This window comes from Phocoena phocoena, chromosome 19, assembly GCF_963924675.1.
Source record: "Phocoena phocoena chromosome 19, mPhoPho1.1, whole genome shotgun sequence".
Lineage (NCBI taxonomy): Eukaryota > Metazoa > Chordata > Mammalia > Artiodactyla > Phocoenidae > Phocoena > Phocoena phocoena.
In genome coordinates, this window is record NC_089237.1 from 16,921,371 (window position 1) to 16,935,792 (window position 14,422).

The 14,422-nt window shown below is 44.1% G+C and overlaps 2 protein-coding genes across 2 annotated transcripts in view; both read left to right on the plus strand.

Annotated features, from left to right (window-relative positions):
- Positions 1-181: 181 nt before the first annotated feature.
- LOC136139038 (RAD52 motif-containing protein 1-like) lies at positions 182-10,530 on the plus strand. Its single transcript, XM_065897961.1, has 8 exons — positions 182-194; positions 1,043-1,164; positions 1,545-1,724; positions 4,754-4,876; positions 5,252-5,420; positions 6,376-6,474; positions 8,649-8,733; positions 10,428-10,530. The coding sequence occupies exons 1-8, from the start codon at positions 182-184 to the stop codon at positions 10,528-10,530; spliced, it is 894 nt and encodes a 297-aa protein (XP_065754033.1).
- Positions 10,531-10,938: 408 nt separating this feature from the next.
- Positions 10,939-14,422, plus strand: part of LOC136139039 (leucine-rich repeat-containing protein 37B-like) — a 33,040-nt gene continuing 29,556 nt past the window's right edge. Inside the window, 4 exon segments of the mRNA XM_065897962.1 lie at positions 10,939-11,243; positions 11,747-11,859; positions 12,433-12,537; positions 12,540-12,912. Of these exon segments, the coding sequence (XP_065754034.1) occupies positions 10,939-11,243; positions 11,747-11,859; positions 12,433-12,537; positions 12,540-12,912 (896 nt within the window).

Consider the following 14,422-nt stretch of genomic DNA (forward strand, 5'->3'; position numbering starts at 1 on the left):
AGGGCTTCCTCCTTGTTCCTATCCAGGCCCAGGCCCCCGGTTCCTGACTGTCATTTGCAAACCAAGAAGACCACGATGAAGAATTTTCTATATTTTTGGAATTATTAAAGCATTCCTTGTGCAAAGAATGTGTTAATTTAGTCATGATTAATCCCAAGTATATTGGAGTACCTAATAGAGTATGAGTGTGCTAGGTACCAGAAAAAGGATGATAAATCTGTAAATATTGTTCATGAGGTGTTCATAATCTATCTGCAGAAGATTATGGATCTTCTCCATACACAGGTAATGGATACAATGAATATATGGATACATACAATGAATGCAATGGATAATGATATAGATAATAAATCTATAGTTATTGGTTTGAAACAGTATCAAGATCCAAGTAATTCCTCCAAAGTCAACAATTCTTGAAGTAAAAGAGGTCAGAAGTAGGTAATGGGTGGGGATAAGGGTCTGATATATTGAGGTGGAGAAAGTCGTGGTGGGGATGGAGAAATGTGCTGGTTATTTGGCAGTACTTTAGGAAAATGGACTGGAAAGCAGCTTTTTAAGAATTTCGTACTAGACTGTTGATGGCTTTAATGTTATACCTTGATTTGCATATTTAAGACTCATGCAAACACTCAAGTCGAGGGATTGCATCTTTGGTGGACATTTCTCACACAGAGTCGGGAAATCTAAATTTTAAAAGTTCAGTGGATAGTTAGCACTAACTACTTAGTACTCTAGTCTTCTCTGGGAGTTTGAAGATGAAGCCAGCTGCTATAAAGATGTCCGCACCATTCGATCCTGTAAACTCACACTTTGGACTCTACGCTAAAAATACACTTGAATACAAACGCTAAACTCCAAAACTTCTGGGCGCGCGAGTTGCGGAAGGGGAACTAGAGGCAGAGGCAAGCCCAGAGTGGGAGGGGCGAGGGAGAGGTCCGAGCACCGCCCCCGTCCCACTCCCGCCGAGCTGGCTCCGCCCCTCAGGCTCCCTTTTTTAAAACGCGCGGGAGCGCGTGCGCAGGCGCAGTCCGCTTGCGCCTAGAACCGCGCACGCGCGGTAACGGTAGACTGGCGGAGTTGGTACCTTTTGCGGTTCCCGTCGCGGGTGACAAAACCTTGCTGGTGTGGGAGCTGAGCTCTGGACCCACGGCCGAGGCCTTGCAAGTGAGCCGAGCCGGGGCGGAGGGAGGGGTGGAGGAAGCCGCCCCGCGCCCCAGTAACTGGGCGGCCCGGGGTACTGCTTCAGCACCTCATCTGCCTGTGGTCTCCGCTGAGAGGAATCTTAGTTCTAGAGCCGACCTGAGCAGTCAGCTCGCCCCCAGAGATTTTTGAGAGATAGTTGCCAACAGACGGCATTGCCTCCTAATGCTTCTCGAAGCTTAGGATTTCAGAGGGAAACTTGTTCATAAAATGAGAAGTGTTTGGAGTTGCGGGCTCACCACAGTTGCCTGTGGCGAAGGGCTGGGGGAATATAAGGGAATGGGCGGTTTGTTTTCCTGGGCGTGAAATTTCCTGCACTTACTTAGCATGCGACCACCCTACAGCATTCTCTGTTCACAGTCTTCTCCCAGTTTGGCCTTCTGTATTCGGTCCGAGTCTTCCCAAACGAAGCAGTGGCCGGTCCTGGGTTCTATGGCATCATCAAGTTTTATTCAGCAAGGGATGCCCACAGAGCCCAAAAGGCATGCGACCAGAAGCAGCTTTTTCAGACATCTCCAGTGAAGGTGGGTCCAAATGTGGAATTCCTCGCTCTACTGGGATGAAGTGCTGAATTTAAAACTGATAGGTCATCGGGAATTCCCTGGCGGTCCAGTGTTAGGACTCTGCACTTTCACTGCTGAGGGCCCGGGTTCAATCCCTGGTCGGGGAACTAAGATCCCAGCGGGGGCGGTGGGGGGTGGTGGAAAGGCCAGCGTTTGTAGAGCACTGTGGTGTACAGAATGCTCTCAGATTCATTGCTCCACTGATCCCCCAGTTCCCCAGATCTATCTTTCTTTTTTTTAGATGAAGAAACTCGAACTCAGGATGGTTAAGTGACTTACTTAAGGTTCATGACAGTACATGTGGAAACTAGAGGCCAAACCCAAAGTTAACTGATGTTAAACCCCATGTCATATTATGCTGCCCTTTAATTTAAGAAATCTTCACAAGAGTCTTCCTTATATTTACTTTTATGTGGATTTCAAATGTGTGAGGTTGACAAACGTTTTTCATTAATTAATTAATTAATTTTTGGCTGCGTTGGTCTTGTTGCTGCATGCTGGGTTTCTCTAGTTGCGGCGAGCGGGGATTCCTCTTCCTTGTGGTGTGTGGGCTTCTCATCACGATGGCTTCTCTCGTTGCGGAGCACGGGTTCTAGGCACACAGGCTTTAGTAGTTGTGGCTTACGGGCTTAGTTGCTCTGCGGCATGTGGGATCTTCCCGGACGAGGGATCGAACCCGTGTCCCCTGCATTGGCAGGCGGACTCTTAACCACTGTGCCACCAGGGACGTCCGGAGCTTGAGGAACTTTTGTCAGATGTAACATAAAGGAGGCCTCATCACCACTCTCAAGCTGCCTATTCAGAACTCCCTTCACATTTCAGAAAATGGTTAAAATATTCTTTCATGCATTGTAGAAACCTTATTCCATATTAACATGCCATCCAATTTTACTTCCCCAGAATTAACATTTCATTATGTGCCTCCATTCAGCCACCATTCCTTTTTCAAGGACCTTTTCAATTCCTCTGAATAAGTGAGTGAGGCTTAGATTTCCCAGAACTTTCCCTTTATAATTGTGTGTCTTCTCTGATTGGCTTCTCGCTCTGGCTACTTCCTACTGACCTTGCTGCCTATTCTCACCCATATTTCTTTACTCACTGATTTCACCTTTATTGAATCTGAGAACTCTCCTCAGATGTGACTCCAGGTACACTACCTCCCACTTCTGTACCCTGTTTAACACCCTCTTTAATCCTGGCTGTACTCCCTGGGATTGAAATGATTTTGTGTCAGGCATTCTTTTGTTTGCAGACCCTGCGACCATTTCACATAACCACTCAGATATTACAGATGGTCCTGGAAAGATTATGAAACAGTTACTTGGTGTCAGTTGTGAGTAATGAGTTCTTTTCTTATATTGGACATGAAGACCATTCCATAAGCTTAGGTTCTGAGATTTTCACAGCATAAGGCTCGGCACTGATAGAATGTTCTACAAGTCACTATAGAGTTGAGAGGAAAGGGCATTCGTATTAGATTTCCTTATTTAATGCAGAGCCTTAGTTTACTGCCCACACGCCCGAAATTGTTACCTACTTTAATTATGCGTTCTTTTAAAATTTTATTTATTTGGTTGCACCGGGTCTTAGTTGCAGCAGGCAGGCTCCTTAGTTGTGGCTCGCAGGCTCCTTAATTGTGGTGTGTGAACTCTTAGTTGCAGCATGCATGTGAGACATAGTTCACTGACCAGGTATTGAACCAAGGCCCCCTGCATTGGGAGCATGGAGTCTTAACCACTGCACTGCAGGGAAGTTCCAATTATGAGTTCTTTTATTCATTGGCAGTTATACATACTTCTTATCTTTTTTCCCTTGTATTTTTTATAAATACAGAAAAGATAATAACATCTTAAAATAAAATGAAGGAGAGGCCTAATGTATCTGAGTTTTTCTCAGTAGCATGAAGAGATATGTTTGCCAACAAGAACTGTGGCAAGGTTATCCCAGATGTCAACTGTCTCTACTACCCAAGGGCTCAGAGCCCTTCTGAAGCTTCCTAATTGTCCAGGACAGCTCCATTATGACTCACCGTACAGGGCCTAGCCTCCCATGCGACACTCAACATTTAAAAATTAGTCTTCATTTCTCCTTCCCAGCAGGCAGCTTCAGTTGGAGAAAATAATTTCATTTTCTTATGTACTCATTCATTCACTCAGTCAACAGACCATCACTCCCCTATTATATGCCAAGACCTATGCTTGTTTCTGGTAACAAGGAAAGAATAATATACAGTTCCTTCAAGCACTTAAGGAGCTCATAAACTAGTGACGGGGAAGATGCACAAACAAATCAAAGAATTAACAATGCTTTGACTTTATTGTATTATTTGAATTTTTATGACTATATTTATATACTACACGCTGTTCAAAATGGAAATAGACATTTAAGAAAGAACTAGTGATGGAAAAACTCCACAGTAATATGTAAGTTATTTATAGAGTTAAAACTGGAAATATTTGCACTCTCAAAGAAGCTTGTTAATGCAGATGAACCTCTAATTGTTTTGGTTGCTTTATTTACATTTAGAGAGGTATACGTATTCCCTCTTCTAACAGGGGTTAGTAACTTGGGGAGGGGGTGCTACAGATTAAGGTCCTAATTCAGTGGCAGGTCCATCTTATCTCCTCTTCAGCTCATATTCTCAAGCAGGAGCTACAGGATGAGACGACTAAAACCGTTCACTTCCTTTGCTTACCTCCAGCCCCATAATAGGCTTCTGCTGGGTTTCCTTGGTTGCTTTCATCATCACTTTCACCACTAGAGGTCAGGGAACCTTCCGGTTAATCAGGGGCCCTGGAAATGATGCAGAAAAGTACTGACTTAAAAATAATAAATAACATTTATTTAGGGCTCACTGTGAACTCATTGCTTAAAATGTGCTACTTAATCTTCACAGCCCCTCTATGAAATTGGTATTGATAAATCTCAGGTATATCCAAAATAAGTCTCTATATAGGGTTGTGATATTTTCAGGTCTTTTATGTCTTTAGGTTCGTCTCGGCACCAGACATAAGGCGGTTCAACATAATACGCTTGCCCTAAACAGCTCCAGATGCCAAGAATTGGCAAATTACTACTTTGGTTTCAATGGGTGGTCAAAAAGGATCATCAAGGTAAACTCTGTAGACTTTCTTTGACTAACCAGACTCCTTTCAACATTGAACTCCTAGACTTTAGAGAGAAGAATAGAACAGGGCTATGAGGAGGAGATGTGACAGGCTTCCACATGGAAGTATCTGAGCTTTGGCCTGCCACCTAGAATTAGTGATAATCTCAATGACTTGGATGGTGGTGTCCATAATTTTCTCCAGTATTTGTATGGTATATAATAAAAAATAGTTGACCATATCTGGTCATTCATTTGCAAGTCTCACTTGATTTTGAAGCTATAGCATACTTAAAGTATTACCTGGGATTGCTGGAGTTTAGTTTTTATTTCTAACAACAGAATATTTTGAAGTCTAGCCTTTAATTCAAAATCCTAACAGCTTCAGGATCTTTCTAACCTTGAAGAAAGGGAAAATGAAGATATTGTGACACCACTTCAGAAGCAAAGCCTCAAGTTCTTCTGTGCTGTAGAGGTGGTGTTGCCCTCCCACGAGTGCAGGAGTCCTGGAGTTGGCATGGCTGAGGAACCTTTGGATAAGTTGGAGGAAGGTCTGTTTTCCAGTATGTGTGTGTACGGGGAGGTGAGGGAGTGGGATTTCTCTTTTTTCCTTTCTTTCTGAAACTCAACTATTCAGATACATCATCACCTTTTCTAAGCAACTAAAGCCCTGGGCAGAATTTTTCTGCCCGACAATACAGGTTTTTATCTTAGGCAATACTTGACAGCACCTTAAACTTTAGAATTTTAGAACTGACTGCTTGCCAAGAAGCTTAGGAGGAGGGAAAATTAGTTTTTCGGTTTTTTTTTGGTTAATAATTTGTTATGTGCTAAAATAGTCCTTCAAATACAGATGTCTTCTGGCGTTCAGTTATCCCAACAAAACCATTGTCTAAAGATTGAAATAAACTCTTGTGTAAATGTTCAGTCCTTTGCCTCCTATAGAAGGGCCTGAGCAGAAAAAGTAAATATAGATCCCTAGAAAGGGGATTCCGATTGGTACTGAGTTTTTTCCTAGAGTCCATGGCACTTGGGCTTAGGGTTTTGAGTCAGAGGCAGGGCTGTTAGCGAATGGAGTGGAGGAGGCTCCACCATCCACCTGAGTGGGTGATGGTTGAGGAGAGGCCAGATCATCTGCACTACCACCAAATCTATCTCACTGTATGAATCCAGCCCTTCACGCACAGGAGAGCAGGGTCTGTAGCAGTGTAGCCTCAGCTTGTCCACTTGAAATCTGTGTGTCATATGAGATTTGTGCCACGTTCTTGGTTTGCACTTCCCATCGAGTATTTTAGGAACTTCCAGAATAGATCTGAGCAGTAAAAATGTGCCAAGCCAGGGTATACCTACAGCAGAGACATTCAACCGCACCCCACTGTAGTGCCTGCCCTAATCACTAAGATAATGATCTAAGAATCACAGATGCATTTTTAGTTTTAAACATATAAGCTAGAAATCAGTTATTCAGACAGGCATTTTAAATTCATCTGTTTTGGTTGGATTTAGGGTCATTATCATTCCTTATGAAAAGGAAGGTAACCCAGAAGCTTGCTATTCAGAAAGCTATGACAGATGCATTCCAGAAACTGCTGATTGTGGTTTTAGGTAAGACCTTTCTGATTGTCCTTGAAGTACTTCAGTTTCAGTGAGCAAATAAACTTATTTGAAAAGTTAATTGGATGGGGCTTCCCTGGTGGCGCGGTGGTTGAGTGTCTGCCTGCCGATGCAGGGGACGCGGGTTCGTATCCCGGTCTGGGAAGATCCCACATGCCACGGAGCGGCTGGGCCCATGAGCCATGGCTGCTGAGCCTGCGCGTCCGGAGCCTGCGCTCCGCAACGAGAGAGGCCACAACAGTGAGAGGCCCGCATACTGCAAAAAAAAAAAAAAAAAAAAGTGAATTGGATGAAAATAATGGTTATCTAAAATATTACCTATTCTTTCATTCACCAGATGCTTTCACAGCAGCAGTCTTAAATTTGTTCTTTGTGGCATTTATGAGAAAAACGACAGCGAATATTATTGTCCCCAGTGTTTAGACGTAGAAGGACTTGCCTCAGTTCATACAGAAAGTGTTTGATCCAGTTCTTCCTCAATTGCTTGCTTATCGTACAGAATAGTGTAGTGAGTATAAGCCTTGCACACCTGTGTTTGAGTCCTAACTTTGTCTCTTAGATTTTGTTGTTGTTGTTGCAATTTTAGGTTTTTCTAGCCAGAGAAATTTGAAGGTGTTTAATATCTCTAAGCTGCAATTTCTTTCTTTCTTTTTTTTTAAATTTATTTTTTTATCTTGGGCTGTGTTGGGTCTTCATTTCTGTGGGAGGACTTTCTCTAGTTGTGGCAAGCAGGGGCCACTCTTCATCGCGGTGCACGGGCCTGCCACTATTGGGGCCTCTCTTGTTGCGGAGCACAGGCTCCAAACGCGCAGGCTCAGTAGTTGTGGCTCACGGGACCAGTTGCTCCGCGGCACGTGGGATCTACCCAGACCAGGGCTCGAACCCGTGTCCCCTGCATTAGCAGGCAGATTCTCAACCACTGCGCCACCAGGGAAGCCCAAAGCTGCAATTTCTTTATCTGCAAATATGGTTAGTAATTCAGCTTACCACCTAATGGGGGATATTGTAAGAGTAAATGAGATGATGAATGTAAAAAGGTTAGAACTATGCCTGAAACATAGTAAGCAGACAAAATATATGGACTATTATTATTATCATTGTTGTTTTCTTGTTGAAGAGTTTATTAGATTATGTTTTTGGAATCAGTTTAATTTTTCATTTCTGATGTATTGGGTGAATATGATTCTTATATAATTATCGGCTACGTTTCTGTGAGCCTTGAAAGTGGTCATGCTACTGAATAGCGTTGATTGTGTTCCCTATTGAGTTATACAGCAGTGAGAATGTCACAGGCTGTGCCCAAAGGAAACTTTATGATTAGTAGATTCCCGGAACAGAATTGCTCCCTTGCTTCACAGCCCTGCAGGCTTAGAGACTGAGAAATCCTAGCTAAGTTGTCAGAGAGCTTATTTGCTTGTAAGAGTTGACCCTGCATTGGTCTTGGCCTTCCAGCCTTGGCAGTCCTTCCAGTGAAGTTTGACTTCCCTGGTCATCAGGCTGAATCTCCACCAGGTGTCAACTCTGAGTAACAACCTTTAAGAACCAAACTAAATGTCTGGGTTGTTTGTCCTTAATATGCCAAGGTACTCCTTATATGTACTCAAAACTCCTTAGACCAAAAAGCCTGGTGGCTTAGCTTGCCTTGAGGAAAGCTGTATTGTCCAAAGGGTACATGGGCCAGGTTCTGCCAGTCGAGTGTTCAAATGCTCTCTGTCTCTGTCTCCAAAGCTTTGTTCATTGTATCTGGTAGAATTTTGGTCCCAAGGACTAGTCACTTGCCTTGCTTCTAACATGAAGTATCTATTATAGTCCAGTGGTATCTATCCCAGGTTTGAACTCACTTTGACCCCCACCTAATGCCTTCCTATTACATTGTATTGTGATTGAACATTTTTGTTTCCACAGCTTTTAATTCCTATGTCATTATTCCTTAGTTCTTATTTCTAAGATCATAAAGGTTTTTGAACCAAAGTTGATACTTGTTATATATTTTTTCACATATAATTATGATAAAAACAGAAGTGTCAGATGAGGGAACTTCTAGGAAAATGCTCTTATTTTCTGCTTTTGGAAATCAAAAGAATGTCTAATGGGTGCTACCATTGTATACAGGACGTTTTAGAACAAGAAACCTTGTGAATTGATCCTTGTTAACTTTATTTCAGAAAGTGGTAAAGTAGCTGTGGCATATAGACCCTGTGAAGAGGCCACAGATGCTAGAACCGAAGAAGAACTACAGGATTTAATTCAAGTATGTGGAGATAAAAACTCAAGGGGTACACAGCCAGTGTAGCCATAATTCAAAACACCCAGCAGGATTTGGAAGACTTTGGCATGTCTACTCAGCTCTGTCATCCTTAGGAAAAGGTGCAACTCTGAAACTGCTTTTGAGGCAGGGAATTTCTAGAACTTTTCCAAGTCCCGAGCCTTGTCTCTGGCCCCTTATTTGAAGTTTGGAGAGCAGGATTGAGGGCCATCAGTGTACGTCTACAGTTGTGGACACAGGAGAAGACACAGGCCTTTTAGAACTCCCCTCAAATAGAATTGCAAGGATTTGGGAACAAAGTAACTATGGCCTTAAGTGTGATTATGCTATAGTGTTAAAAACTATTCATGCCTTTCAAGTAAGGTATATTACCCAGCTCTCAGCATCTCATATATATCTTGTGTTAAATATTTTGCCAAAGAACCTTTCTGTAAACCAATTATATGAATGCCTCGAATTAGGGATTAAGTTGTCAACGTAATTTCTAAAAGAAAACATTAATGTACTGCATATAGGATTTTTATTAAAAAGGAGCAAAAAATGTGTTTCATGTCATTGAGAGCTGAATTGGGGGCTAGATTTCTGATGATTTAACTCACCCCAATGTTGCAAAGTTTGTTCTGAAGGGAAGAAAGTAGAGAAAGAAAAGGTGGTTATGTTCTGTAAAATGTAAAAATTTTGAAAGTTTTTCCTGTACAAAATAATTATTTTAATTCAATTTAAATCAGTCAAGGAAACTTCAGACGTATCCATGTTTGGGCTTTAAGAAGTCTAGCTTCCTGTGAAATGTGAGAGGAAAGGATTCCGTATTGATACTAAAGATTTCGGAAACCTGATTATAACAACAGATCCATTCCTAAATGAGGCCAATCTTGGAATCAGTTCCATTTAGAAACCATTATGTGCTAGGCACTGGAAATAAGACGAAGCTCCTTCTCTCTTGGAGTTTAGGTGTTAAAGGTGTACCGGACAATTAAAAAGGACTAAAATCAAATAGATTATGAAAAGGCCTGTGAAGAAAGTAAATAGGGTGCTAGTTGCAGTAGTTCAAGAAAATTACTTAACATGCTGACTTTAACATTCTAAGTGTCTTCTCCATGTGTGCACACAGGGTTGACCTCTGAAAAGTGACACTGTAGTTTTTTCTAGATTAATGGCTCTGTTGAGACAAGGTGGGGTGTGGGAAGTTTGCCCATTCTAATGTAAAGGGCCATTCACTTGGTTTTAGACTCTCCTTCCCAGAATGAATTGCTCACCTGCCCCAAACCCCTCCTACAGAAGTTCTGGAGTCATCATTGATTCAGTGGTAACCCCTAATAACAGAGTGGTGAATGAATAATGAGACGTGAATACTGAGAGTTTGGAGGAAATGGCAACATTTTATTTTATTGTTTTTTATTTTTTTAACATCTTTATTGGAATATATTTGCTTTACAATGGTGTGTTAGTTTCTGTTTTATAACAAAGTAAATCAGTTATACATATACATATGTTCCCATATCTCTTCCCTCTTGCGTCTCCCTCCCTTGCACCCTCCCTATCCCACCCCTCTAGGTGGTCACAAACCACCGAGCTGCTGTGACAAAGTGAGAGAGTGGCATGGACATATATACGCAACATTTTCGAATAATTGTAAGGTGTGTTCCCCTCCCGCCACCCAACTGGTGCTCATTTTGCTGGTCAGCTACTTTTCTTGTCAGCCGTGTGGCCAAAGGGAGGAAGAATGTCTCTCAGACTTCAGCTCTGAGGAGGAAGAGTTCAAATTGCCAGAACTGGATTAGCACTTTTGAATTTCCCAGAATGCCACGTCCTGTGGTTTCCTCGGGAAGCTCTGCATCCTTCCCAACCCCCCTCCACCCCTGGGCTGCTGGAGTTTGGGGCCACTCGGGTCTGCAGCCCAAATCCCGCCTCATTGTTTGGGGCCAGGGAGGGCAGGGAGGGGTTGGGAAGAGGGCCTGGCAGGAGGTAACTGTCGCCTTTGCAAGGGGAAGGATGGCTTGGGCCCTGGGGACTCTGGGCAAAAGGCCCACTCTGGTGGCGCGGATTGGATCTCCGCACTAACCTAATAAAGGTGGCATAACTAAAGATGTCATAAATAACGGGTGGAACATTAGGCGGGGGAGGGGCGCGCGGTTGCTAACCTGAGCGCTCTTGTCGGCGCTGGCATAGCGGTTCAGCTCGGACACAGGATGTGGCTCCGGCTCCTCACTGGCCTGGGTCACTGTGCCTGGGAGCCGCCGCACGTTATGTCCCGGCTGCGCCTTTGGTTGCCACGGCTCTTCCTCACGTGGCTACAACTGTGGCTTCAAGTCCAGGCAGTTCAGCCTCCGCAGTGGGCTCTGGGCCCCGTCCAGGTGACCCCCAACCCCCCGCGGCTGACAGAGGCTTGGTCTTCATATGCCTCAGACCCCCCTCCCAAATTGCCCCATGCCCTTACACCCCTGGCAGAAGCCAGGGCCTTTAATTACTTGACGTCCTGGTCTCCAGTCGAGATGTTGGCCCTGCCTCATCAGGAGTTGACTGAGACTGAGGCTCCACACCCGGACATGGGTTCTGTTGGAGAGCTGCCTACAGGGCCTTGTTCAGGGGAGGTGGAACCTTCGCCAACCCAACAGGAACAGCCAGCTCAACCTCCAGAGCATCATGAAATGACAGTTTCACCTCCAAGTCACCCTCAAGGTCAGCAGTCAAACTTATCCGGTGTTGCTGTCAAACCTGCATATGTGGAGCTTACCATAACAAAAGAAGCCACTCCAGAGGTGGGCCCTTCTCCAAATCAGCGCAAGCCTTCAGCTCAGCCCTCAGGGCCCCTTACTAATGCAGAATTTTCTACAACCCAGCATGAGGCCCCCACGCTGCCTTCAGAGCCACCTGAGGAGGTTGAACCTTTGCCAGTTCAACAGGAGGCTCCAGCCCAATCTCCAGAAGCCGGTACACATAATAAACCTTCAGTACAAGAGGAGCCCCCAGCTGAGTATCCAGAGCATCCTGGAGAAGAATTTACACCTGCCACAGCCAGCAGGAGACTCCAGATCAGCATCCACAGGCTCCTGAGGTTGTACCTTCTCCACCTCAGCAGGAAGCCACAGCTCAGCCTCCAGAGCCTCCTGGCGAGGTGGAATCCTCTCCAGCTCAGTCTCCAGGGCTCTCTAATGTGACTGTAGTTTTCTCTCCAGAGCATCATGTGCCAACAGTTTCTCCTCTAGGTCAGGATCAAGCTCAGCTTCTGCAGCGGCCCGATGTCACTGTTAAACCTGTGGGTGTTGCACTTATCGTAACTCTAGCGTTCACTAATGAGGTTGAAACTTCTCCACTCCAACAAGAAACCTCGGCTCAGTCTACGGTGTCCTCTGAGCAGTTGGAACCTTTGTCAGCCTGGCAGGAATTTTCAGATGAGCATCCAGTCCCCTCTGAAAATGTTGAACTTTTTCCAGTTCACCAAGGAGCCCCAATTCAACCACCATACCCCAAGGTGACATTTCTAAATCCAGAGCAAGTTCAGGCTCACCACCCAACTTTGATTGAGGTCACAATTCAACCATTGGACCTTGGACTGACCAGAAGGCCAGAACCCACTAAGGAGGGTGAACCTTCTCCAGTCATGCAGGAGACCTTAACCCAGCCTGCAGAACCACCTAAGGAGGTTTTTGTAGCTCAGCCTCCAGTATATCATAATCGAATAGTTCCAACACCGGATCAGGATCACACTGAGCCTCCAACATCACCCAGTATCACAGTTAAACCTCTGAACCTGGAGCTTACCACAACTCCAGAACCTACTACAAGTCTGAACATTCTACAGCCCGGCAGCAGACTACAGCTCCCCCTCCAAAACACCCTGAGGTGACACTTGCACAACCAAACCTGTCTCAAGTCACAGTTTCACCTGTGGACCTGGGAGTTAACATATCTCAGCAACCAAGGCCATCTGAGACGGTTCTTTTTCCTTCGACTCAGTATTCAGTATCCACAGGTCTTCCTGGTGTACAATATACCCCAGAAAAGAAGCAGCCAGGGCAGAATGCCACCACAAACATCAGCATATGTGAGCTCTGTACCTGCAAAAATGAGACGCTGTCATGTGTTGGTCTCAGCCCAAAGCAGAAGCTCCACAGAGTGCCTGAGCCAGAGCCTAACGCCTACAACGGCACCTTCACCATCCTGTAAGAATCCCCTTTCCTCATTTGTTCTCTGCATCCTGCCTGACAATGCAGCCTTTCTTCAGGTCTTCCTGGGTCCTCCTTATCTCCCCAATCCACATTGACTGACTTTCTGTTTCTACCTTTTGTTTGTCAATGATTCCTTATCTTCATCCTCCTTCTTAACTATTTTTCCCTCTCCTCCAGTCTTTTACATTTAATTGCCCTTATTTTTTCCTTCTCCATTTTTTACCCCATTATTTAATTCCTTAACATCTACTCTTCTCCCATCTTTACTCCATCCTCTTTACAGCAGCTTGTCCCTCTCCCCATCTCTTTGGTGGTAATACAACAATGTGGTTAAGAGTAGAGATTCCGGAGCCAGACTACCTGGGTTTGAACTCAGGTCTGTCATTTATTAGCTTTATGACTCAATTTCCTCATCTGTAAAATGGGGATTATGGTAGTCATCATCTCATAGGATGACTCCTATGGCTGCTAAATCTCCCAGTGACTCCCATCTCATTGGGAGATTTAGATGAGTTAATATTGGTGAAGCTCTTCTATCAGTGCCTAGCGTATATTTTAGTGTTAGCTATTATTATTATTCAATCCCTCAGTTATATCTAGAACTCATCTTTGTCCCCTGGCTTTCTATATGTAGCACCCATTTTGTGCCCAACCCAGGGCTAAGTACTGTGGGAGCCACAGAAGTATATGTCATTGTCTCCAGAACATGACAATGACAAGTGGGAAGAAAGGGGATATGCCTTAAAAGGGAGGTAATATATAATTAAGTATTAAGAGAAATACAGATACGTGCTGTAATTCACCAGAACCTGTAATCACAGGGGTGTGGAGGTCACAGAAGGCTGCGTGGATAAGCTAAATCTTTAGCTGGGACTTCAAGATTGGCTGTGATTTGTCGGAAAAATAATAGGCAGTACAGTCTAGGCAAAGGTGTGACTGCAGGGATGATCAGAATTTAGTAGATTAGTCTGGCTGTAAAGAATTGGGTTAGGCAACAATGAAAGATGGGATTATAAAATATCTTGACTATCGGCAATGGGGGTTTGAAAGTTATGCTGTGAGATATGGGGAGCCACTGCAAGTATTCAAGCAAGAGAGACAAATGATTAAACCAAGAGGCTGATTTTAGATTTCATATGTGGAGTGACCTAGAGAGGAAAGCTTGGTTCAGGGAGACCAAATAGAATGCTTTAGCAAAATCTAGGAGTAAAGTGAGAAGGGGTCGAATTAGAGTGGTTGTGATGGAAGTAGAAAGAAAATCCTGAGAGTATTACAGAGGAAAACCTGACAAGATGTAGTAATTGACTAGAGTTGGGGGATTGTAGTACAGGAAAGAGAAAAATCACATGTGTTGATGGGCAGAATGATGGTGGTATAACAGGTGGAAATACAGCAGTTGGGAAGCAGAGTCAGTTTGAGGGAGATGAGTTCAGTCTTAGGCATCTTTTATTGGTGAGCATAAAGCAACCAGAAGGCTCTGTTTGAGTGGAAATGTCCCTCAGGC

Coding starts and splice junctions, on each gene's coding strand:
- LOC136139038 (XM_065897961.1), top strand. Junction 1,165..1,544: donor CCACGGCCGAGGCCTTGCAA/GTGAGCCGAGCC, acceptor ACCACCCTACAG/CATTCTCTGTTCACAGTCTT. Junction 8,734..10,427: donor GAACTACAGGATTTAATTCA/AGTATGTGGAGA, acceptor GCTCATTTTGCT/GGTCAGCTACTTTTCTTGTC.